At 44.9% G+C, this 24,608-nt stretch overlaps 1 protein-coding gene across 3 annotated transcripts; it reads left to right on the plus strand.

Annotated features, from left to right (window-relative positions):
- The first annotated feature begins 4,172 nt into the window (after positions 1-4,172).
- On the plus strand, positions 4,173-24,247 carry papss1 (3'-phosphoadenosine 5'-phosphosulfate synthase 1). Of its 3 annotated transcripts, none has more exons than XM_066720673.1 (12): positions 4,173-4,378; positions 7,769-7,883; positions 9,033-9,268; positions 9,768-9,906; positions 10,069-10,187; positions 10,396-10,509; positions 10,600-10,711; positions 12,575-12,780; positions 14,485-14,620; positions 15,093-15,361; positions 18,354-18,583; positions 22,791-24,247. In XM_066720673.1, exons 1-12 carry the CDS (start codon positions 4,319-4,321, stop codon positions 22,927-22,929), a joined length of 1,875 nt encoding a protein of 624 aa, XP_066576770.1. In that variant the 5' UTR covers positions 4,173-4,318; the 3' UTR covers positions 22,930-24,247. The 3 variants fall into 3 exon arrangements, with proteins under 3 accessions (XP_066576770.1, XP_066576771.1, XP_066576768.1); XM_066720674.1 differs by having other exon boundaries at positions 4,175-4,303; XM_066720671.1 differs by lacking the exon at positions 4,173-4,378 and adding an exon at positions 7,449-7,523.
- The last annotated feature ends 361 nt before the right edge of the window (positions 24,248-24,608 follow it).

The raw sequence follows: 24,608 nt of genomic DNA on the forward strand, positions 1-24,608 counted from the left end.
AATCCCCCCGGTCCGCCGGCACATAGACTGGACATGCAAATCAGATGCGATGGGGAAGTCCTGTCTCAGGTCCCTGTCTCACCTTCCGTGGGCGTGTGTGTGTGTGTGTGTGTGTCTGTGTCTGTCTGTGTGTGTATCTGTGTGTGTGTGTGTGTGTGTGTGTGTCTGTGTCTGTCTGTGTGTGTATCTGTGTGTGTGTGTGTCTGTGTCTGTCTGTGTGTGTATCTGTGTGTGTGTGTGTGTGTCTGTGTCTGTCTGTGTGTGTGTGTGTGTGTGTGTGTGTGTCTGTCTGTGTGTGTGTGTGTGTGTGTGTGTGTGTGTGTGTGTGTGTGTCTGTGTCTGTCTGTGTGTGTATCTGTGTGTGTGTGTCTGTCTGTGTGTGTATCTGTGTGTGTGTGTGTGTGTGTGTGTGTGTGTGTCTGTGTCTGTCTGTGTGTGTATCTGTGTGTGTGTATCTGTGTGTGTGTGTGTGTGTCTGTGTCTGTCTGTGTGTGTATCTGTGTGTGTGTGTGTGTGTGTCTGTGTCTGTCTGTGTGTGTGTGGGCAACTGTTGGTCAGTGAAATAAAAATGTGATCTTTAAATGTCAAGTCACAGTGTCGTCTCTGCACAGGTTGTGTGGGCTGTTGTGTGTCTTTGCGTTTTGCTGTCTAGTCCAGTTTGACCAGAGGGAAAGGTGAAATACTTGTGGTGCTCAGGGCATCTGTCTTTCTAAGCTCAGTTGATCTCTAGATCTTTATACTGTAGTTAGCTCAGTTCCCTACACAGTTAAAAAAACGACTGTTTTAATATGAGTTGCTTTGCGTAAAGGGTTGCTTAATAAATTAGAGACATGTCCTCAACATCTCATGAGTGTCTGCATCATTAGATTTTGAAATTAGGCATCTCTTATTTTTGCACAATTTGTCTATCGCTCTGTCCTAGACAAGAAAAACAGACTCAAACTCGTCCAGGTTTTCTGTCTGAGAGCAGTAAAGCAAGCAAGGGAGGTACAGAATCCACATCTCCCTAATGACCATAACTAGTTTTAATTAGTTTTAAAATTCCATTAATTATAAAAGATCAAACCAAACTGAATCTCTCTCTTTCTCTCTCTCTCTGTCTGTGCATGACCTCAGAAGGAAAAAATTATTTCAAGTCTAATAAGTGCATACATTTATATTTTGAAAGGTACGCCAGTGTGTCCAGTGAAGCAAATACATTTGTTTATCGAGTACATTTCATTACTTTACCACTCCAAGTTAAAAAAGTATCTTCCGATCAGTTACATAATGTTTCCAGTTAGTGTGTATCTTTATAAATTAAAAGAACAACATTTGTGGCTACACTGAGTCATGTGGGGAGTGGTGCAGCTTGTGACTTTAGTTCAAATTACATCAGTATTGCTATTGTAATAATACTTTAAACAAGACACACACAATGAGATATTACTAAATAAAAATTATAATGTTGCCATTTCATGTAACAGCATTACTACTCTTTCAAGTACACTTAGGATGGGTCAGTTTTACGGTTTAATAACAAAGTCATGATCATACAGTTAGGTCGATAAATATTTGGACAGTGACACAATTGTCATCATTTTGGCTCTGTACGCCACCACAGTGGATGTGAAAGGAAACAATCCTTTAAGTGTTCTTTAAGTGTAGACTTTCATCTTTAATATGAGGGTAGTTACATCCAAATTGGGTGGACGGTGTAGGAATTACACCCATTTTTATATGTGGTCCCCCCAATTTTAGGGGCTCAAAAGTATTTGGACAAACTAACAAACATGAATTAAATTGTGAGTTTCAATACTTGGTTGCAAATCCTTTGCAGTCAATGACTGCCTGAAGTCTGGAACCCATAGACATCAGCAGATGCTGGATTTCTTCCCTGGTGATGCTCTGCCAGGCCTGCACTGCAGTGTCTTTAGTTCCTGCTTGATCTTGGGTGTTTTGCCTTCATGATTTTGAATACTTGGATCAAGTCCCCATGTAGTCTCCTCTGTTCCAGGGTGAAAAGGTTCAGGTCCTCAGTCTCTCAGTAGGACGTTCCCTTCAGACCTGGAATAAGTCTGGTTGCTCTCCTCTGAACTGCCTCTAGAGCAGCGATATCTTTCTTGAAGTGTGGAGCCCAGAACTGTCCACAGTATCCAGATGAGCTCTAACTAGTGCATTGTACAGTCTGAACATCACTGCCCTTGTTCTCAAATCTACACTTTTGACAATATACCCGAGCATTGTGTTTGCCTTTTTTTACTTGAACAGATGAAACGACACACTAATCTGCTCTACTAATACTAGTTCACAGATGTAATTGTAAGTGATATATTTTATTGTATGCATAAAATACTTTGCTTTGTAATATGTTACCCTGATGTTTCATCAGTGCTGCAAGAAGCAGCCAGTGTAGAAAGGTAGATGATAGTGAGACAAATTTCCATCCTAAAATAAGTTTCTAATCAGTCTGTATCTCTTTGATACACAGAGGGGCAATGTATCTTCAACCACTTTATGTTAAATGGCATTCGCATATCTTGGGTAACCCTTTTACTATGACTTTTTTAGGCATTCTCTGATTAAAAGCCTAGGCGTGTCTCTGTAGTAGGAGTAGTCTGGTATTGCCTAGCAATTAAAGTAAATATTACCTGATGTAAATGAATCCACACAGGGCTGGATTTAGAAACGTTAGTGTTTAATCCATATACTTTGGGATGGGCCGTGATGTCCAAATATAAATAAGTGGAAAAATATGTTTGTCTTTTTCAATCCGGAAAATTACCAGGACCACATCAAGAGAGGACGCTCCTGGAAAACCGATTGATGTCAGGCATCCCACCACACCACACCACGAGCAGCCCCGGCAGGATCCGTGAGATTACAGCTGTCTGCAAACGATTAAATGCATTTTCTCTCATTTATGTAATGGCTTTATAGTATAGGTTAGGCTTGCAGTAAAGATGGGATACTACAGGAGATGGCAATTATTAATCCTAATGAAGGAAGTGTGGAATTTGTATTGTGTTAATGGTATTAAGGATCAGAATTCTGAACAATCGGGAAAAAGAAGCTGTTGAAATACATTCGTTCCCATATATTAGTGAATCACTGCAGAGATTAAGACTTCAATGGAACATAATACATTAATTAAATATGAATACATTAACAAACATTTGTATATTTTTCATTGTATTCATTTGTTTTTAAATTGTTGCACAATTTATCCTCCATTCATTCCAGAATTAAACGCCAGGTTCTCGTCTCAATTGATCCCTTGTGTGGAACAGCGCCACCTGGCGTCAGAAGGGCGACAAACCCAGTGTGCAAAAAAGCGTTTGGAGTTACTTATTGTAGTTGACCTGGTTTAGCGCCGACAACATCTTCATTTCAAATGCAGCTCTGGACACTGACAGGTCGCCACAGAGTACAAAGTTCATCTGACTGCACATCTGCCAGTTAGACTGCAGAAAAAGTGGTCGACTAATGCAAACTACTACTGTAGTACTAGAGCCCAGTAGAGCTCAGAAACCTGGTCACTAAACGCACAAAAAATGCAGAAACTTCAAAATAATAATAATAATAATATGTGCATGATCAGAAGTAACATTTCACCAATAAAACCTTAATACAATTACTTCACCTAAACGTACCATCTAAACCTGTGGTTCCCACACCAGTCCAGGTGACCAGCACCTGCCCTGCAGGTTTTTGTTGCAACTGAACTCTTAATTACTTAATTGAGTCCTTAATTGAACTCACAATACAAGACAAGGCTCAATTATGTAATTAAGAGCTCAGGTGGAACAAAACCCAACAGGGCAGGGGGTCACTAGGACCGTTTGGTAAAGCACTGGTCGAAACACAATGGTATGTACACTTGGTCCCATTGCCTGACTGGGCCGACGCGCTGCACCCAGCTGTCTTACTGGGATGCTCTGCATCGTCCGTTACGGCGGAATCAGCGCGGCTGGGGATGAACCGCGCAGTGAATCAGGGGCCGCTGTCTCTGTGGTTAGTATGAAGGCGCACTCGTAGGGGCCCTGGCCGAGACGGGTCCCCACCCGGCCCGTACCAGCGCCCGGCCTGTCCCGCGGGCGGCCCGCTCTGCTGCAGCGCGACGCGATTTACGGCATCTTGCGCATGCCGGTTGTCAAGGCGACCGCCAATTCCAAGGCCGCAGACGTCACTTCCGGCAGCGCTGCGCCTGCGCTTCCGCTCCAGCCTCTCGCTCCGCGTCGGTACCGGGTTGTGGCGAAAGCCCCGGCGGTCGAGCCTGCACGTACACCGCCTTCATCAGCTCGGAGTCGGCGCGTCGGGCCCGGTGAGCGGCAGCGACATGGACACCCCCGGGGGCTCGCACAAGAAAGCCAAGCTCAGCAACGCCGCGCAGAGCTGGGTGAGTGGCGGCGGCGGCACGGCGCAGGCGCGGCGCGGCGGGATGGATACTCTGTAGCTCCCGGCGGCGCGGTCCGATTGATCTCTGCACTCGGAGGGGAGATGATTGACAGCCACCTGTGACATCCGAAGTGGACTGAGTTACAAATGCGTTATTATCGGTGTAAAAAAACATAGACAAAGTAGCGGCGAGCACTGGAGTCCATTAAACCTGGCATCCATCCATCCATCCATCCGTTGCAAACCGACTTTTTTTGTAAATCCACCTAAAAAAAAATAAAAAAAAAAAGATGCATTGCATACCTTGATTCGTATAAAGTGCAATTTAGACCTAAATGCATAAATGCATGCATGCGTAACAGGCGGTGAACACTGCGATCTAATGTATAACTTCTTTGGATAAAAGGGGACACGTTGACTGGCTAATCCAGCTTCGTTATTCGCCTGCAGATTTCATGTCCACAGTGAACCGGGGAGAGAGATCCTCTGTGAGGCTGCAGTTCATTAGAGTCGCTTTGATTTCTCAGCCGCGTTATTCATGCCCGAGTGGTTAGTGAACACTGGCCGGGGCTGCCACTCCGATGTACCCCTGCCTGAATCCACTGGAATACTATTTTAATCACTGATTATAATTAGCATCAAATGAAGGGTGTGGATACAGTAGTTAACTCCAGTTTCTAAAAGGGATTGAGACTTAAATTCCATTCATGGTTTCTTTTATGTTTTCAAGTGCAGACAGTCCTGTTTGGCTGGATGAGTGAAATGCTTATGGCACAATTTTTAAAGTGTTTGTTCAGATTCGAAAGTGAATTAAAAGGCACAGGAGGAAATGGGGATGGGGTGTGCAGAATGTGTAGACCTTGGCATGATATTTGCAGTTGGAGAGAGTGGAAAGATAAACACGGCACCTTTTAATGTCCTGCTAGAAGTGGGTGGGGTGGGGTGGGGTGGGGGGGGGGGGGGAAGTCCACTTTTAATCTTCATTGTTTGAGTTATTAGAAGGCTAAAGTATGTTATGTTCTCATGGATAAAGTAGATTAGTTTAGTAGATTGACTAAGAGTAAAAACGGAACATAAGAACACAGTGACCAATCGAGAGGAGCCCATTCACCCCATCGTGCTCGTTTGGTGTCCATTACTAACTAAGTGATCAAGGATCCTATCCAGTCTGTTTTTGAATGTTCCCAAATTGTCTCTTCAGCCACATCGCTGGGGAGTTTGTTCAGATTGACGCCTCTCTGTGTGAAGAAGTGTCTCCTGTTTTCTGTCTTGAATGCCTTGAAGCCCAATTTCCATTTGTGTCCCGGGTGCGTGTGTCCCTGCTGATCTGGAAAAGCTCCTCTGGTTTGATGTGGTCGATGCCTTTCATGATTTTGAAGACTTGGATCAAGTCCCCACGTAGTCTCCTCTGTTCCAGGGTGAAAAGGTTCAGGTCCTCAGTCTCTCAGTAGGACATTCCCTTCAGACCTGGAATAAGTCTGGTTGCTCTCCTCTGAACTGCCTCTAGAGCAGCGATATCTTTCTTGAAGTGTGGAGCCCAGAACTGTCCACAGTATCCAGATGAGCTCTAACTAGTGCATTGTACAGTCTGAACATCACTGCCCTTGTTCTCAATTCTACACTTTTGACAATATACCCGAGCATTGTGTTTGCCTTTTTTTATTGCTTCCCCACACTGTTTGGATGGAGAAAGACCTAGGAGTCTATCCTCACTTTCTCATGCGTTGCTACACTATGGGAGCAATAGAACTAGATGAAATTATCGTGGACATTTCTGTTACCTGCATGTAACAATAGCTAAAGGTTTTGAAATTTTCCCAGCTGACAAATAAAATCTCTTGCATGTTTATGGTCTGAACATCTGGAAACCTTTATAGATATAGATTAAACTAGTCAATCTGACTAACATTTTTTATACACTGAACATTTAAGACTGATGTGCATGTAGAATTTACAAAATGAATCAAGAAAGCAGCAGATTGCAGTTCTGACTTCCACCAGGTGCAGCAGAGCCGTGAATCATGGGCACATCCTATATGTTTGCAGTATAATCTGTTCATGTATGACTTGTATGTGGAGCTCTTCAGTGACTGACTATTATTGCAAACCAGCTGAGTGCTGGCGTTGACAAAAACATCCCGGGCGGGAGAATGAGAAGAATGTGAAACTTAAAAGACCCAGCAATTCTACCACACTTCCCTACTGCAGTAGAGAGCAGGGGCTTTACTCTTACGTTTACCCTTCATGACTTCAGAAATATTGTAGCTGGGACCAAAGAGAACAGAGCGGTTATTATTTGTGTATCATGTGTCACAAAAGACAAACTTTGCTCTAGTAGTGCAAGTGCCTGAACCCATTTCTGTTAAAGACTTCTTTTTTTCTTCCCCCTTACTTAACATCTAGTTTAGTTGACTGTGACTCTCTGTAAGCTTTGCTGCTGCAGTTTGAGCAACAGTGAGCAAAGATACAATCTCACTGAATATGCACTGAGACAATGAGCAGCGGTACAGCGCGGTTCAGAGTTGGCAATACTTTCCGGCTCTGAAAACCCTTATCTAGAGCAAAGCCAGGAACCTTTACGGTTATCAAATGGTAAATCGGCTATAAACCTGGGTTTGTTTTCTTGAACTTACATTGTTTGAAATTAGGTCAGCCTACATTAAGAATATGAAGAGGGAAAGAAAGATTATATAGGCCCTATCTATGTATTGATCATGGGTCAGGGAGGGTAAATAAAATAGTTTTTTAAGTGAGTCAATGCACTCTAAAACAGATGCTGGTTTTAAATTTCCTTTTAAGATGAATAAAACTGTACGACAGCATCTTGTTTATTACAGTGAATGAAACCTGTATTGCTGATGCCGCCATACACCTTTAATACAGATCTGATACCCACAGTGGCAGCATGTTTCACATGGCTCTAAGGTAATGCAGAGGAACACGCAAGTACTTCAGGTTTAGAGGAACGTGGCGATCATTGACTCGTCAGTCGTCTGACTTGATGTGTGACTGTGTGTGGGCTGGACTTGATGCCTTCTGAAGATAAACGACACATGGGAAACTCATTGTATGAAGCTGTATTACTGCTGTACGGAGGCCCTTATCAGCTGTACTTCGCTTATAAAATGGATTTTCGTTTTTGGAGTGTATGTTCTTTAAGATTAGCTGAAATAAGTAGTTTTTTGATGCATCAAAGTTAGTCTCTGTGTATGGAATTTGTTTGGACAACTAACATTTATTTATACAGAAAAAGGAAGGTTTGTTGTTTAGGAGAATGCTTCTTCAGCCCATTTTTCCCACTATGTATGAAGTTTGGTTACATGAAAACTTCCTGCCTCGCTGATATTCTGTGATGTTTTGTGAGATGTGTGTCTGTTTTTTATTCCTCCAGGGGATGCAGAGAGCGACCAACGTGACCTACCAGGCCCACCATGTGAGCAGAAACAAGAGGGGTCAGGTGGTGGGAACGAGAGGAGGCTTCCGCGGATGCACGGTGTGGCTGACCGGTATGTCGCCGTTATTGACCCCAGCGTCGCGTCATTCGCAGAGCCGGGCTCGGACCAAATCAACCCGCCTGCCAAATGCACAGTTAGACCTTTGCCTTTTGTCACTTGTCTCTATAAAGAAAGTGAGATTCGCAGAATTGTGGAACAAAGGGGAAGTTGCATAAACCAAACTTTATTTTATTTGTGAACAAAGTGCGAGAGGGGTTTCCATTCAGTGTAACAGTTGTCTATAACTGGCAGTATAGTATCGCTGCCGATCAAGTTGCTGTTTCCACATTGGAAATTCACTCATTCATATTCCATCTTGTAGAGCTACACAATTAACAAGATGCTGTGCTTTTTGTGTGCTTAGATTGAGGTGATTTATCTATTGTAGCAGATGTGTTGGTTTTGCTTAAGTGTTGTTTCTGCTTTGAAATCATCTGCTACTCCACGTTAGGCCTCGACTAGGACTATGTAGCTGTACAGCTGTGCTTTAAAAGATCCCAGTTAAGCTACTAAACAATATTGGCTTCTGTCTGCATAGGAAGTGGTGCCAAACGTCAAAGTTGTGCGTCGGGGAACTGCATTCAGATTTTACAACAATTAAGATGATAATTATCATAATTAATTGCCTTTAGGCTTGTTCCATTTTGGGCAGAAATTCCAGTTCCGAAAGTATTTTGTTTTGTTCAAACTGACTCCAGCAGCTGGTCGCCTCGGGTATCTGACACGCAGGCACTTCATAGATGCATTGTAACGTAGCACAGCATCGCAGACTTGCTACCCTATAGGCATCTCGCTGTTTTAAGCAAGGTGCTGCACATGTATACATTATAGTCTATACCAGGGGTGGCTAACCCTGGTCCTGGAGAGCCGCAATCCTGCAGGATTTCCAGGTTTCTCTCAATTGCCAATCATTGGATACCTTGAACACAGGGACATTTTGCCTAATTAAGCCTCAATTGGTTCAATTAAGCAGTTAACGATCTGGATAGAACAAAAGCCTGTAGACCCTGTGGCTCTCCAGGACCAGGGTTAGCCACACATGGTCTATACTCTCCTAACCTACACTGAACGATTAAGCTTGACGACTCGCACGGTTTTGAGCTCTGGAGGTGGATCAGAGATGACCGGCTCCTCTCTGTTCCTCTTCCTCTCCCTCCACAGGTCTGTCTGGGGCGGGCAAGACCACGGTGAGCATGGCCATTGAGGAGTACCTGGTGTGCCACGGCATCCCCTGTTACACGCTGGATGGGGACAACATCCGCCAGGGCCTGAACAAGAACCTGGGCTTCAGCCCCGAGGACCGTGAGGAGAACATCCGGCGCATCGCCGAGGTGGCCCGTCTGTTCGCTGACGCCGGCCTGGTCTGCATCGCCAGCTTCATCTCGCCATATGGCAGGGTGAGCTCGTGTGGGATGGATCACTTACAGTCCCGGCTGTTTGCCTCGTGGTTATTTATTAAAGAACATAGTGTCCAATCGAGAGGAGGCCATTCGCCCCATCGTGCTCGTTTGGTGTCCATTAATAACTAAGTGATCCAAGGATCCTATCCAGTCTATTTGTGAATGTTCCCAAATTGTCTCTTCAGCCACATCGCTGGGGAGTTTGTTCAGATTGTGACGCCTCTCTGTGTGAAGAAGTGTCTCCTGTTTTCTGTCTTGAATGCCTTGAAGCCCAATTTCCATTTGTGTCCCGGGTGCGTGTGTCCCTGCTGATCTGGAAAAGCTCCTCTGGTTTGATGTGGTCGGTGCCTTTCATGACTTTAAAGACTTGAATCAAGTCCCCACGTAGTCTCCTCTGTTAATGCTGGTTTGTAATTGCTGTCTTGTAAAGGACACAACCGCACCCTTCCTTCCCGGTTTTCTTTGGCCGATCCTCATTCCCGCCTTCCCTCCCCAGGACCGCCTCCACGCCAGGAAGATCCACGAGGCTGCCGGTCTGCCCTTCTTCGAGGTTTTTGTGGACGCTCCTCTGGACGTGTGCGAACAGCGGGATGTCAAAGGGCTCTATAAGAGAGCCAGGGCTGGAGAAATCAGAGGTGCCTGTTGCTATCGGTGTCCTAAGTGATTTACGCAGGGTTTATGTCCTACACGTCCAATGGGTTTACATGAGTGTCAAAACCCCACACTGGTGACTGACTCACGTAAACCCAGAGGACGTGGCCTTTTTGCCTCCTAACCCCCTCACCCTCTCCTCTCAGGGTTCACTGGCATCGACTCGGAGTACGAGAAGCCCGAAGCCCCGGAGCTGGTACTGAAGACTGACTCCTGCAGCGTGAATGAGTGCATCCAGCAAGTGATCGACCTGCTGCAGGAACGGGTGAGCAGATCTTACTTTGATCAGCTGAGTGATCTGGGAAACGTGGTCCCACACTGAGCTGTCTGCGCTATAGAGGTGAGAAGGAGCGCTTGGTGTGAGAAGCGGAGGGAAACTGTGAAGGCATCCCCTTGCCCACTAGAGGGGGTTCTCACGATGGATGACACTAACCCTGTGTCTGGCTGGTGTCTGTCCCCGTGCTGCTCCACAGGACATCGTGCCCGTTGACGCCTCCTACGAGGTGAAGGAGCTCTATGTCCCGGAGAACCGTCTGGATCTGGCCAAGGCCGACGCGGAGACGTTGCCTGCAGTGGAGATTACAAAGGTGAGGGAACCTCTGAGCCATGTCCCCCCTCTTGTGGACTCGTGTCCCCCAGTGTGGCTAATCCTGTCCTCTGACTCCTGTGTGTGACAGGTGGACATGCAGTGGGTGCAGGTGCTGGCCGAGGGCTGGGCGACGCCTCTGAATGGGTTCATGAGGGAGCGGGAGTATCTGCAGTGCCTCCATTTCGACTGCCTGCTGGACGGTGAGCATTTTCGGGTTTTTACCGCTCAGGTGATTCCAGAGGAGCTGTCGGTGATGTGTCTAAGATTGACACAGAGGGATAAGACCCCTCTAAGCCAAGATTAATACCCAGATGTCCCACACAGTGTGCAACACTGATTATTAGCAAAGGGTCTTTTGCACGTGTAAGGAAAAAGTGCTGGCATCTGATCCTCTGCTTGAACTCCACTGTCCTGTGGATTGTGCTTCTGGCCAGAGACACTAGGTGGGGCCAGAGACTCGTATAAAAACGTGTACTAAATACAGGACTGCAACAGAGGCCGAGGCGCCTGGAATGTGATGCCCCCTAACCACCTAATCTGAAGAGTAAAATGCAGCATTTTAAGTGATGAGGAAATGTAGAAAAGAGAACTGTGCTACAGGCAACTTTAGAAAATAAAAGCATCAGACTGTTCTAGCAGTTGTGGTCTCCCTCGTCAGTTTCAGATCCTTCCAAGATCAGGAAGTTCTCACGATTGTTTTTCTTCTCGTAAACCCTCTGCATTATACTCGTTGCATTTGTTTTGTTGTGACTGGCATCCGTGTGAAATACAAATTAAGAACATTCTGGCAACAAAACTTCAATTCCAAACAAGCTTATAAGATCGAATCGATAACTCCAATGTTTGTGTGCCGACACAATAACATGTATGACGATGCACATGTAGAAAAAAGGCAGAACTACTACACAGCCACCCCGACCTGTGATCGTTTGAGGACCCAATTCGGCAGATTAACCAGGACAGGATTCTGATTTTACTAAAGTTTGATAAACGTCTAATAGATGTATTTCTTGTGATGAATATGAATATAAATTAAGGCTGACAAGGTTGAAAAAACACAATCAAATTTGATCTGTTCTGCACTTGCCCTTAGTCTTTAGATAAAAGAAATTAGTTTGAGATGTTTCTCCTTGCTGTTATATACTAATCAATGCTGATCTGACATTCCCTGGCTATTGTTGTCCTTTAAAGACACAAGTAGTATCATTTGCTTTCTCCGAATCTGACAAAGCGGTGGTGTTCGAATCAAATACTGTTGCTTGTAAAATACTCTTCTCTCATTGGGGTTTGGCAGGCGACCGGGAACGTACAAAGGTTTGCTTCTTATGAAAACCAGCTGTCCGCACTACTTTGTTACAGGAGATCAAAATCCCATCAGCAGCATGACATTTAAATTGGATCTAAAGTGCGTGGCCATCTTGTTTTAATCTAGGTGTAAGGCTGAATGAAAACGCCAAAATCATGTCAGCGCTGAAATCTTAAAAGAATGTGTTTCAGTCTAGAATAAACTGATCTGCGATGCTTTACATCCCTCTGATTGTGAAGGGCTGTGCGGGTTTGAAGGCCAGGAGCTGATCAATAAGGTTGAGTGTGTGAGCAAATCACGAGGGATTGAAGTGAAGCGATACGTTTTATACAATGTTACACAAAGGTTTCAGATTGTTCTGCATTTGGAACTACAATATCCTGCCGATGTTGTCCTGATTTGATTGTTAATCAATCTGACATTTAATGGAAATATTATAGTAGCAGCCGTAAGAATTGGTAATGATGACCGAGAGGTTTCATGTCCTTTCTCCCCCCGTTCTTCATAACACAAGACTGTGGGTGATCGCTTTAAATTGTCAGCACTCTTATCTCCAGGCCTGGAAATCTGGCAGTTGGCCTGGCATTTTAAACTCATCCTTCATAAAAAAAGACAGAAGGGGAGAAAGAAGATTGTGAAGCGGCAGAAGCCATCGTGTTGAACGAGGAGTTTTATGCTCCCAATTAATGATTGAACTCTAGGAGCGAGCCCTGAGGTTGACTGGCTCGTGTGTGTGTGTCTGTGTGTGGCGCTGCAGGGGGAGTGATCAATCTGTCGGTGCCCGTGGTGCTGCCTGTGACCGGCGAGGACAAGGACCGCCTGGACGGCTGCACGGCCTTTGCGCTGGTCTACGGGGGCCGCCGGGTGGCCATCCTCCGCAACCCCGAATTCTACGAGCACCGCAAGGAGGAGCGCTGCGCCCGGCAGTGGGGGACAACCTGCCAGGAGCACCCCTACATCAAGGTGACAGCCGAGACGCTTACAGCCGCCTGATAAATGACTTTCTAGCCGCCATTGTTGGTGGGAATGGGGGGATAGATCTGCTTATGGGCACCAGCTGGTTCGAGACCGTATTATTTATCTGCACAAAGAAATTGTAATCTCTTTATCTTTTGGCCTTTTCTTTATTTTACAGATGTGTTTTATTAGCGTGTTTTTTTTTTTCTCTTCCCAAACTGGATCTTATTTACGCAGCGTCCAGTGCATTACCTTTCTGGCTGAGATCTTAATATTCCACCAGGTTTCTTTGCCAGACAACCCCCTCCAGATAACAATCCTCTCAGAGCTGGAGACACATGCGGTATTGATATTGTTCAGTGACCATCGGTTAGGTGTGATTGTAGTCCGATTAACTGGCACTGCCTCAGAGCTGGGATTTGAGATGCTATGTTCACACACAAAAGCATTTTGATTTGAAAGTCTTTATAAACAAATTAATTGAGGGTTGCAACATTGGTTCTAACATAACAAGTATTACATTTTGATTGCTTTATTGTTGTTACTACTACAGGGACAATGGATTCAGGACAGAGGAGTTAGTGTGAGGGTGGAAAGGAAATTGACGAGGTATATAGAGCTATTTGACCAATTAAGAGTTGCATCGATGAGCAGCAGGGCTTTGCATCGGCCTGTGAGGAGAGAGTAGCAGAGGTCCAGTCTGGAGGGAGTTTGGCTGAGCCGGGAGCAGGAGGTGTGTGAAGTAGGTTGAGAAGAAAGGGAGGATCTGATAGATGTTATGGAGAGAGTGATAGACTCCACGTTTCAGAGCAGCCACTCGTTGTCCCCAACACAAGGGGCACCTCTGTAATGATTGTGTTGTTTTAATCCCCTTCTTGATGAGCCTCACCTGTCAGGTAGACGGATTACAGGGACGTAAACCAATGTGCGCACAAAATGAGAGAAATAACACGGGGAAATATCCAGGGTCTTTCATTACAGCTCCTGAAAGTTGGGACCAACACGTTACGTGTTGCGTTTATATTTTTGTTCAGTATTCTTTCGTACGTGGCATATCAGGCGTTTTTTTGTAATGTATATATTCTTTCTTTTCTTGATGTGTATCTTTGTTCTGCTACTCTGAGGTTGACGTACAGCTTGATGCAATTAAGGTGCTCCTGCTGGAGGGAGGTTTGTTTTGATTCAGTGAGCAGATCATCTAGAACAACTCCCTGCGTGGCAAGAATTGGGTTAAAAAAGAACCGTACACACTTAATAACTGTGCCATGTGAGATTGTAAAGGGTGGTGGTGGTGGGGGGATTTAAATCTTCTACATGTGTTTTTCTCTGAGACGTTTCTTTGGGTGATTCAGAGATGATCGTTTTTCTTTTTAATCCTTTCCAAATCTACACACACTTTGTCTTCGTACCTCAGCCCATGCGTCTGTTAATCGGCGCCGTGTGTGATGGGCTGCCATTGTCGTGTAGGATGGGGTTTCTGAAGCGGAAAATTTAAATTCATACCACATAACTGGGACGCATTGTTGGTTTATTAATTGATTGAGTAAGGTGCCTTTATGAACCTTTTACCAAGTCAAAACGAGCTTTGGCCAAATCTTAATTGCCTCTGCTGTGAGAATTGTTCAAGTTTTGAATCTGTATTTCCTGTGCGGTTTGGAGATGTTGTCCGGTACCCTGTGCCCTTTCTCACGTTGTCCTCGTGTTCATCAGATGGTGATGGAGAGCGGGGACTGGCTGGTCGGGGGGGACCTGCAGGTTCTCGATCGCATCTACTGGAACGACGGGCTGGACCAGTACCGCCTCACCCCGGCCGAGCTGAAGCAGAAGTTCAAGGAGATGAACGCTGGTGAAGCCCCTCTGCCTTTATCCCTTAACTCTGAACAAAGCATGTCAAAATGTAGGGGGGAAAAAAAGACAGAACTGTCCTACTGTCAGGAGCAGAAGAAAGACGCAAATGATCTGAACAAAGGAATTACCAGTTTGAAAATAAAGACGTGAAAGAAAATTGCTTCCAGGTTAAGCAGTTGTTCTCTATTGAACTTGTCTCAGTTGTTGTAAGGTTTTGATCATACTTAGCTGCTGACAGCAGGTCCGATTGAGATGTATATGGGCTGTCAGTCCAATTGATGGGCAATCTGAAGGAAACGTGCCTGGTTCTGTTGTCCAAGACGGCCCGTAACCCCACACACCTGCATTGGACCTCTGTGGCCTTCAAACAACTACCAGAAATGCTACTTGTTCGCTCACTCAACACCCAGTTTGAATCCCCAAACAACCTCTCTCTCTCTCTCTCTCTCTCTTCACCCCCCCACCCCCAGACGCTGTGTTTGCGTTCCAGCTGCGCAACCCTGTGCACAATGGCCACGCCCTCCTGATGCAAGACACGCACAAGCGCCTGGTGGAGCGCGGCTACCGGCGGCCCGTGCTGCTGCTGCACCCGCTGGGCGGCTGGACCAAGGATGACGACGTGCCGCTGTCCTGGAGGATGAAGCAGCACGCCGCTGTGCTGGAAGAGGGCGTGCTCAACCCCGACTCCACCATCGTGGCCATCTTCCCCTCGCCGATGATGTATGCCGGCCCCACCGAGGTAACGCCCGCTGCCCCGATGCTCTTAACGTTCGAGTTTGAATATTAGAACATGGAAATAAAGTGTACAATCGAGGAGGCTATTCGCCCCATCGTGCTCATTTGGTGTCCATTAATAACTAAGTGATCCAAGGATCCTATCCAGTGTGTTTTTGAATGTTCCCAAATTGTCTCTTCAGCCACATTGCTGGGGAGTTTGTTCAGATTCTCTCTGTGTGAAGAAGTGTCTCCTGTTTTCTGTCTCGAATGGAGCCCAGAACTGTCCACAGTATCCAGATGAGCTCTAACTAGCGCATTGTACAGTCTGAACATTACTGCACTTGTTCTCATTTCTACACTTTTGACACTATGCCTGCGGAGAATGACATTGAGGAGTCACTGATTTTCATCTGGAGATAAATAGTTGTGTACAGATTAACTACAGGTGCACACAATCAGTGACCCCCTACGTTAATTTGTTTACAGTAGACATTAATTTAAAAGCACCTTTTTAACCTTGGCTTAGCTTTACCTCCCTGCACTCCCTGGCAGCCACTTCACTGGGCAAGTGCATATATACATTAATTTGCTAGTTTTAGTCTTTTCTCTCTTCTGTTTCTTCTTAAACAAAAGCACCACATGCAGCAGATCCCCGCTGGATGCAGATAAAATGTCCCCCTCCCTCCCCACCCTAATAAAAAGAAACGAAGCATAAGCAAACAACAGAAATGTTGTCTTTGATTCCTGTGCCCCAACGTTTCCAGTGACACCAGCCAACAGGGCTGCCAACAGCGCATTGCAGCCAGTTTGAAGTAGAAAAGCAGTTGTCCTTTAATCATTAACAAGGGGTCATTTGGAAATCATTGGGACCAGATTTGTTGCTGTTGGATAAACGCTGCACAGAAAAACAAGCTCTTCTGGTCTGATTGGGACAGTCTGTGCATCGGGAGGTTTAAAGCGTATTAGTGGGCATGGTGTCGCAGTGCACCCCCACACGCGAGCCTCTTCGCTGGATATCTTTGAAGCCCGACATCAGAAAGTGTTACCTTCTCTCCTGATTGACGTCTAATGCCGAGGATTCGCTTCAGTTTAGGAACCGAACTAACTGTGGGCCCCCCGCGGCCGAGCACAGTGCTTTGATTAAAATAAAACGGCACAGTGATTTGTAGACCCACTGCTCTTGTGTGCACCTTTTATTATTTCCTTCTCATGGCTTGTGATTGATGTCTCATAGGGAGAAGCAAAATTGCATTCCTGAGTTGGACCTGATGCCAGAGCGCTCCCATTTCTTTAGCGGTTTCGTACTGCCCGTTTTCTGAAGCCAGAGACTCGGCTGTGATATTCACACAAGCGGAGCACGCAGACGCACACTTTGTCAGACGAACGTGCGTACACTGCACTTGATAGAAAAATAAAACCGTGAATATGCAGAAATTGTGTGGAGCGCAGTGTATAATACTGAATTGCTAGTTGTGCGTGGCATTAATTGACACTAAAGTAAAGGCAAACGGGCTGTTGTCTTTCTACACTGACTGATCGTGTTTTGTGTGCTGGGAGAAAGCTGTCCAAGCTTTTGCCTAATTTGAAACGTGACTTGCTTTTCTGTGCACAGATCCTTTAGCTAACTAATCGTACAATGCATAACGTCTTCGGACCGCACAGACTCGACTGAGCTGAGAGAACGTGCCCACTGCTTTGTTTTGCGAGTTTGAGTTGAATTTTTTTGTTGGCGTTCCTTATTGGTACATGTCAAGTAATGGTAATGAGAAATGTTTGTTCCTCACCCCCAGTGGTTTGGATTTGTAGTCAAGTTCTTTTCCATAAACAAGATTGGTTTTTTTTTTTGGGGGTATTGCTCATCTGCAATTAGTGTAATGACTCTGAAGTGATATTAAAATGAATGTGTATTGACACAAACCTGTGGCAAGAAAGGTTTCCAGGCCGAGCCGTTGGCATCGTCCGATATTTAAATCTGTACTCATGAGAGTAATGTTGCTTCAATAAGGGATGTGTTATTTTGCAATCGTGCTTTTGTTGTGGTTTTTTTCCTGGCAGAGTAAAAGTTGTAGCAAATGTTGTATTAAGATGTCGTTTCTCCGATATTGGTTTTGTTTTGGGCACCGAAATTCATGGCATCATGTCTCTTTAAGAAAAGAAAAACAAGATGGGCGTCCTATTTAAAGTGAGTGTGGAGCCAGACGGCATACAATCCTTGTGTTCTTCCGGCTGTAAAATCGCAACCAACTTTCCAGGCAGACTAATAAATAAAACCTCTTGTTTTGTTGGAGGCGGGGGTCTGCCTGGGCAGTAGGGTTTGAGTGTGGTGGCAAAGTTGTCCAATTACTACTTAGAAGTTTTGAGGATGTTCCAATCCACTTAAATTTTATATTGTTAAACATTTCAGTTAAACGCAAAAAAAAAAAAAAAAAAAAAAAGATTGCATATCGTAAAAGTCAGGCTTTTGTTTCTGACGCTTCTCATTGTTCCACCGAGACGGTCTGTTAATCATCCAATTACACCAACACCAGTTTCTTGGAGGGGATTGTGTAGTTTTACAGTAAAGCACCCATCTGCTACCTTTGAAGTGGTCTGTGGTCTTCTGTTCCAAAAGCCAGTGGAGCAGAAAAACCTATTTATTGAACGTGTACTACTTTAATAACTATAAGAACAAAGTGTCCAATCGAGAGGAGCCCATTCACCCCATCCTGCTCGTTTGGTGTCCATTAATAACTAAGTGATCAAGGATCCTATCCAGTGTTTTTGAATGTTCCCAAATTGTCTCTTCAGCCACATCGCTGGGGAGTTTGTTCAGATTGTGACGCCTCTCTGTGTGAAGAAGTGTCTCCTGTTTTCTGTCTTGAATGCCTTGAAGCCCAATTTCCATTTGTGTCCCTGGGTCCGTGAGTCCCGGCAGATTAAGGATGTGTATAATCGAAAATCTCCACAGAAACCCACTCGCATACCCACGGTCCTCTGTGCTCCCGTGATGAGTTTGTCCAATTTGTGTTTCGCAGGTTCAGTGGCACTGCCGAGCCCGCATGGTGGCCGGAGCCAACTTCTACATCGTTGGGCGCGACCCCGCGGGGATGCCCCACCCCGAGACGGGCAAGGACCTGTACGAGCCGACGCACGGCGCCAAGGTGCTCACCATGGCCCCTGGCCTCATCACCCTGGAGATTGTGCCTTTCAAGGTTGCCGCCTACAACAAGGCCAAGAAGAGCATGGACTTCTACGAGCCGAAGAAGTAAGCGCTTTTAAATCGCTTTATATATATTTATTTTATTGTGCCGTTCGGTGAATGAACCCTCACCTTAAAGTGTAAGTATCGAATTTCCTAAAAATACGGGTTTACCTCCTGTGGTTCAGCAGCTTGTTTAAATAGCATGTGAAGATTGTGACTTCATTGTTCACATCCAGATGACTTCTAACAGCCTACTGCGGCTCTGGAAAAGACAAACGTCTTGGTCTAGGTCTTGTTACACGATCGTTGCAGTGACGACCACCAATTTCCTGCCAGGCGACCGAGAAAACCACTTCTTTAGATCGAGGACAGGCCTTGGGGCATCAACCCATGATCTGCACTCGTTAAACTGCCATCTTGGAATGATCTTTGCGGTGGACGCTCATTACAGGCTGTCTGGATGTTTACAAAATCCAAAATTTAATAAATTGGCGGCAGCGATGGTGGGAACGGCCAACGGCATCCTCTCTGGACACCCGATACCGGCTCTGCAAAGTGCCTAAGATCAGTCGTTTGAATCTCTCTCTCTCCATCCGAAGACCAATTGTTTCAAGACTCGGCAATTCTTTCTAGTCCTGCGGAGTTCTGTGAAATTTAAACTTGAAAGCGCTGGCACAATCGGCTCACGGTGTGCCTTACCAAAGGGCTCCGTCTGAAGCCACGTGAAGGTCTCCTTTTCACAGTTAGTCTAATTTTATTTCCACTCGGTTCTTCCTGGAATTATTTAACACCGTGCCTCCCCATAGGGAGAGACTCTTCGGGATATTGGGGCCAGACTTGTGGATCGAGAATCGGGTGCCACTAATGTGTTTAGTTGAGATAAATAGATTAGAAGGCCAAAGCTGTGGGCACTCGCGCCTGCGCTGTGTGAAAGGAACCCGTTTCAATTAATCTCGGCAGTGATGGTAACAGTTGGTTCGCGGTATTCGCTTCCAATAACACATGAAAGCCCTGAACAGATTTATTCCAGTTTATTCTCTGGTGTCAGTAAGCGACGGTGTGTTTCTGCGCCCCAACTGACTAATGGATGAGGGGAATAGTGTTATAAAGCAGAGGAGGGTAAATTAAACCACAGATACCATGAGGGGGAGGTTTATTCCGCCCATGAAAACTATGAACGTCTGTGCGGTTTCCTCAGTCCGCCTCAAATTTTTATCTATTTTTCCCCCCGTTCACAAAGTACAGATCCCAGTTCTGCTTTTGTTTTCCACTTTCATACTTATCGACGTGTAACTGCATCCCAAGATAAACAGGAACTCTTCAATTTAGAGTATTTACTCGTTTATTTGCATTTATACATTTTGTAAAGTCTTGTGGCCAGCGGGGAGCTTTGATGTTCTCAGAAATCCTATGAAACTGTTATTAATTAAGCACTCGTAAGGATGTTTGTAGACTTTCTGGCTAATGTATGAGATTCAACAATTCTTGAGTAATTAATAATGCCTCTGCTATAGAGCTGAAATGTTCAATTTCCAGAGTTGGCCGGGACGATGGTGACACGTGGGAGTCTAGGAGGGGGGCGGACTACAGGACCACCCTGTAACTTTTTTATGCATCTCGTATCTTGGCAGTAGAAGGACTTTAGTGATGACTAGCGTGAACTTCGTCGCCCCATCGGCTGGTGTTAAATAGCTTCCGCACCAATTTAAGACTCTACATTTCTTAACATTTCACTTGCAATTCTCTTAAATGTTTATTTCCGGTGTATGTTAGTCAGCCGTTCTGTGGTGTAAGGTTTTCTGAAATGTGAATTAGCATATATTGTTAATTAATGCCAACTGAAAGTGCTTAAGTTTAAATTTATGCTGACGAATGTAACGCGGCACAGAGCACACAGGTGGCGCATGGTTTGTGTGTCTGTGCAGCAACCGACATGTTCTGGGAAATGGGCTGCTCTGCAACATTATAAGCCACTAGAAAAGCATTTTGGTGCTAAAATGACTTGATTTAGATTCTAAATTAGTACAACATAGGAGGGCAGTTGGGAAAAATATGGAATGAAATCCTATAAAGCAACCTGCATCCCACTCGGACTTTAAACCAGGTTTGGGGGGGGGGGGGGGGGGAAACTAAAAACAAATGTACAAAGTAATAAGACTTTCATATCTTCATGCTCAGAATAAGTTGACTTTTTGTGATTTAAAAAGATTTGAGTTTTCTGCAAATCCCACATCTTTCATCCAACAAAATCCTCCCATGAAAACCTCCATTTGTGTCCTGTATGGTGTGTGATCTGACCATCCCCCTGCTTGGTGGCTACAGCCTGCATGGTTTATGAAGGTTGATACAGTACAGTAAAATAAGGTACTTTTAACATGGTTACTCCATACAGAAGCATCTCTTCTCTGTATCAACCAGCACCTTCGACAGAGAACCGCGGATCTGTAACAATCTATGAACTCATTCCTGAGTGTTTCTCCAGCGCCGGTGCTTGGGCTGGTGAGAGCAGAGGCTAATGCGCAATTTTGTATTTCAAAGAGCCCAGTTGGCGCCTTGCACAATGCGTGGCAGCCCGTCTGCTCTCGGCCGTGCTTGAGCAGAGAGCAAGCGCTGCGCCAAGTTTAAAACGAATGTGTATGCGAAGACTAATCGCCAGCAATCCCCCTAAAAGACTCTGTTAATGTGTAATGGCTCAAATTAATGCAAGCTGTTTCTAATTTGACCACATATTAAGTTTTCTCTCAGGAATATGGTTTCTGCAATTGTTTCCCCCCCCATATAACGCAGTAGCCAGCTTTGCCAGGCCTGGTTCTGTCCCCCCTGGTCCGCTGCCTGCTATGGCACAGTGTGGTTCTGTTCAGGCTGCTACTCGGGAGTCTTTGAGGATTCAATATTAATTTTTCCATTAACGGTCTTTTGGATTTATTGTGGCTTAATGAATCCCAGCACAAACATAAACACACTTGCTGGTGCAGCACGCTCTGCTGAATTGGCAATTTGCAGGAAATCGGTCCTGTTCATTTTCCCCTCTCAGCTGCGACTCCTGCATCACCCCTCTCAGCCTGGGGGGCTCGGAAGATCGACACAATGCGCGCAGCTGAAGTAATTTGCCATCTGTCCGCCAAATCTGGATCGCAGGTTTGGGGTTTGCAGAGGCCTGTTTACACCAAGTTAAACATATTAACACTCATTAGTGATGGCTAATGAAATATGCACTCGGAGGGAGGAAACGGGGACCGAGATACAGAGCCGGGCCTTGTGGGGTTTATCCAACCATGTGCTGTTGGACAACGTCCTTTATGTCCATGACTTCTCTTCACTACCAACGCTAAATCTGTCTGGGACGGGAGGCTTTGTCTTTGGTGTGATGAGGTTAATGAATGCCAAACTGAACATCTGTAAATCTTTTAACCTGAAGTCCATGGCTAATATTAGCTTTTGGTTTGGCTTTAATTATTTACAGCTTTAAAGTGCATTGAAACTATTAGACCATAAGAACATAAGTGTCCAAATCGTGCTCGTTTGGTGTCCATTAATAGTGATCCAAGGATCCTATCCAGTCTGTTTTTGAATGTTCCCAAATTGTCTCTTCAACCACATCGCTGGGGAGTTTGTTCAGATTGTGACGCCTCTCTGTGTGAAGAAGTGTCTCCTGTTTTCTGTCTTGAATGCCTTGAAGCCCAATTTCCATTTGTGTCCCCGGGTGCGTGTGTCCCTGCTGATCTGGAAAAGCTCCTCTGGTTTGATGTGGTCGATGCCCTTCATGATTTTGAAGACTTGGATCAAGTCCCCACGTAGTCTCCTCTGTTCCAGGGTGAGAAGGTTCAGGTCCTCAGTCTCTCAGTAGGACGTTCCCTTCAGACCTGGAATAAGTCTGGTTGCTCTCCTCTGAACTGCCTCTAGAGCAGCGATATCTTTCTTGAAGTGTGGAGCCCAGAACTGTCCACAGTATCCAGATGAGCTCTAACTAGTGCATTGTACAGTCTGAACATCACTGCCCTTGTTCTCTATTCTACACTTTTGACAATATACCCTAATATTCTGTTTTACTTTTTTTTTTTTATTGCTTCTCCACATTGTTTGGGTGGAGAAAGTGAGGAGTCCATGTAGACTTCTAGGTCTTTCTCATGCGTTACTTCATCTAGTTCTATTCCTCCCATATTGTCTTTAAAGGGTGGGGGTGTACTTTCACTGCAGGGAGCGGGCATCTGAACCCCATGTCCCATTCCTGACGCTCGGCCCGCCCGCCTCTGTTCTTTTTTCCTTGCAGCCACGAAGACTTTGACTTCATCTCGGGGACCCGGATGCGAAAGATGGCGCGCGAGGAACAGGACCCCCCTGAGGGCTTCATGGCGGCCAAGGCTTGGGCGGTGCTGAAGGAGTACTACAAGACTCTGGAGAAAGCTTAAGTTTTATTAAGTGCAGAGCAGTCCTTTAACAGTTAATGAATTAAAATGGGGACCACACAATTACTGTTTCCACTGCTTTGTTGTGGCTTGTGTCAGGAAGTCATCTCCCCCTGATGTAGACTCGCACTCGTAAAGCTACTATCACTTTTTTTTTTTTAGTCTTATGGGTTCGATTATATGCTGGCATCTCGCAAAGTGCTGTCTTTTTCTAATGGATTTAGTTTAATTCACCCTAACCTGCTTTCTTTAGAAGAGGGAAAAAAAAAAAAAAAAGCTAATGATTAACTTGTAACCTTTTTCCGAAGGCGAGGTTAGTTTAAAACTCGGCGTCTCTCCCCAGAGGAGGAGTGGGGTTTGGTGGTAGAAGCACTTCCTGACTACTCACTAATGAAATCATGAAATTGGATAGCAAATTTATTTTACAGCTTTTAAAGTTTTTATTTGTATCCCCTCCCACCACCCAAATCTGAAATCTGGTTTCGACTGGTGCACAAAAGCACATTTCTGTATAGAGATCTAGCCGAGTATTAGGATTTTTCAACTGGTAGGATGAGAGAGCGTGAGAGAGATTTTCTATAGATGACTTTCCCCAACTTCTAACTGTAATTGCTCACACCGATCTGCTCTTCTATGGTCTTTAAAAGCTTGGAATAGCCATATATTCTTTTTTCTCCTTTTCTGGTTGTAGCTCTAAGCTCGAGGGTGAAGTGTCTGTCAGTTTTATAGAAAAGACACTTCGATTGAAAGTTTAGTTTAGATTCTATAAATTGGTATCATAAACTATAATCTTTTCTGCTCTTAGGTTTTTAGTTACCCTTCCATGGTTGTGAGAGGGGTCCCTGGGCTGGAGGGCAGAGTTCAGATCAGGCGCAAAACGAACGAGACACCCTGGCCGTGTCTCCTTCCTGTGGCCGAGCTGTAGCTGCCGCCATTGCCCGTGACCTCTTTCCCATAATGCACTGCACTGTAGCGTTCTTTTAAATCCGTATTTGCTACAGATGAATCTCTAGCCAGGTGTCTGAGAAGAGACCAATCTTGCAGGGCGTGTGTTGGCAATCACATGTATGTTTCGGCCTTTCCTTACGGTTCCGCTCACTTCTGATGTTGTCCATTTGGTTTACAGAACAGATGTCCGCAGCAATAATGTATATGATTGTAATAGAGTCTGGCGGTTAATTGTCACTTTTTCATAAGATTTGTTTTTCATTTTCGTCTTCAGATCAACTTTTTTACTGTATCCATCGGCACCAGCATGTTCAATGTGAGTCACTAGATCTGTTACACTTCTCGCTTCTGCTTATTAAAATGCTTTTCATTATGTTTGGTTTCATTTTTTATTTTCAATTTGGTATATTCTTTTTATTCTTTGTTTATTCTCTGTGCTGTTTACTGCTGGATTGGTTTCTGTTGAATGTGATGATAATGTCTTCTGCCTTTGGTGGTCCTTCAAGTATTTGTTAATTCCTATTAAACCATTCCTAGCAAACACTTCCTTTAAAAAAAAAAAAAAAAAAAAAAAATACAAACTTTCTTGCCTAATCCCTAAGATTAAAGATGTTGGGTTGTAAAAGGGGAATCTGGCCGACATCTGTTATTAAAACTCTTGTGGTACGTGGTCGTATGTTGAGACAATTTTTTTTTTTTTACAAGAACTACATACAGTTTACATAATTCTTCGG

This window comes from Amia ocellicauda, chromosome 13, assembly GCF_036373705.1.
Source record: "Amia ocellicauda isolate fAmiCal2 chromosome 13, fAmiCal2.hap1, whole genome shotgun sequence".
NCBI classification, from domain to species: Eukaryota; Metazoa; Chordata; class Actinopteri; order Amiiformes; family Amiidae; genus Amia; species Amia ocellicauda.

Bases quoted from the DNA above. Each gene is read 5' to 3' on its own strand.
- papss1 (XM_066720673.1), top strand. From the start codon at position 4,319: ATGGACACCCCCGGGGGCTCGCACAAGAAAGCCAAGCTCAGCAACGCC. The intron at 7,884-9,032 runs GTATGTCGCCGT...CTCCCTCCACAG, and splicing joins ATGCACGGTGTGGCTGACCG to GTCTGTCTGGGGCGGGCAAG. The intron at 10,510-10,599 runs GTGAGGGAACCT...TGTGTGTGACAG, and splicing joins CTGCAGTGGAGATTACAAAG to GTGGACATGCAGTGGGTGCA.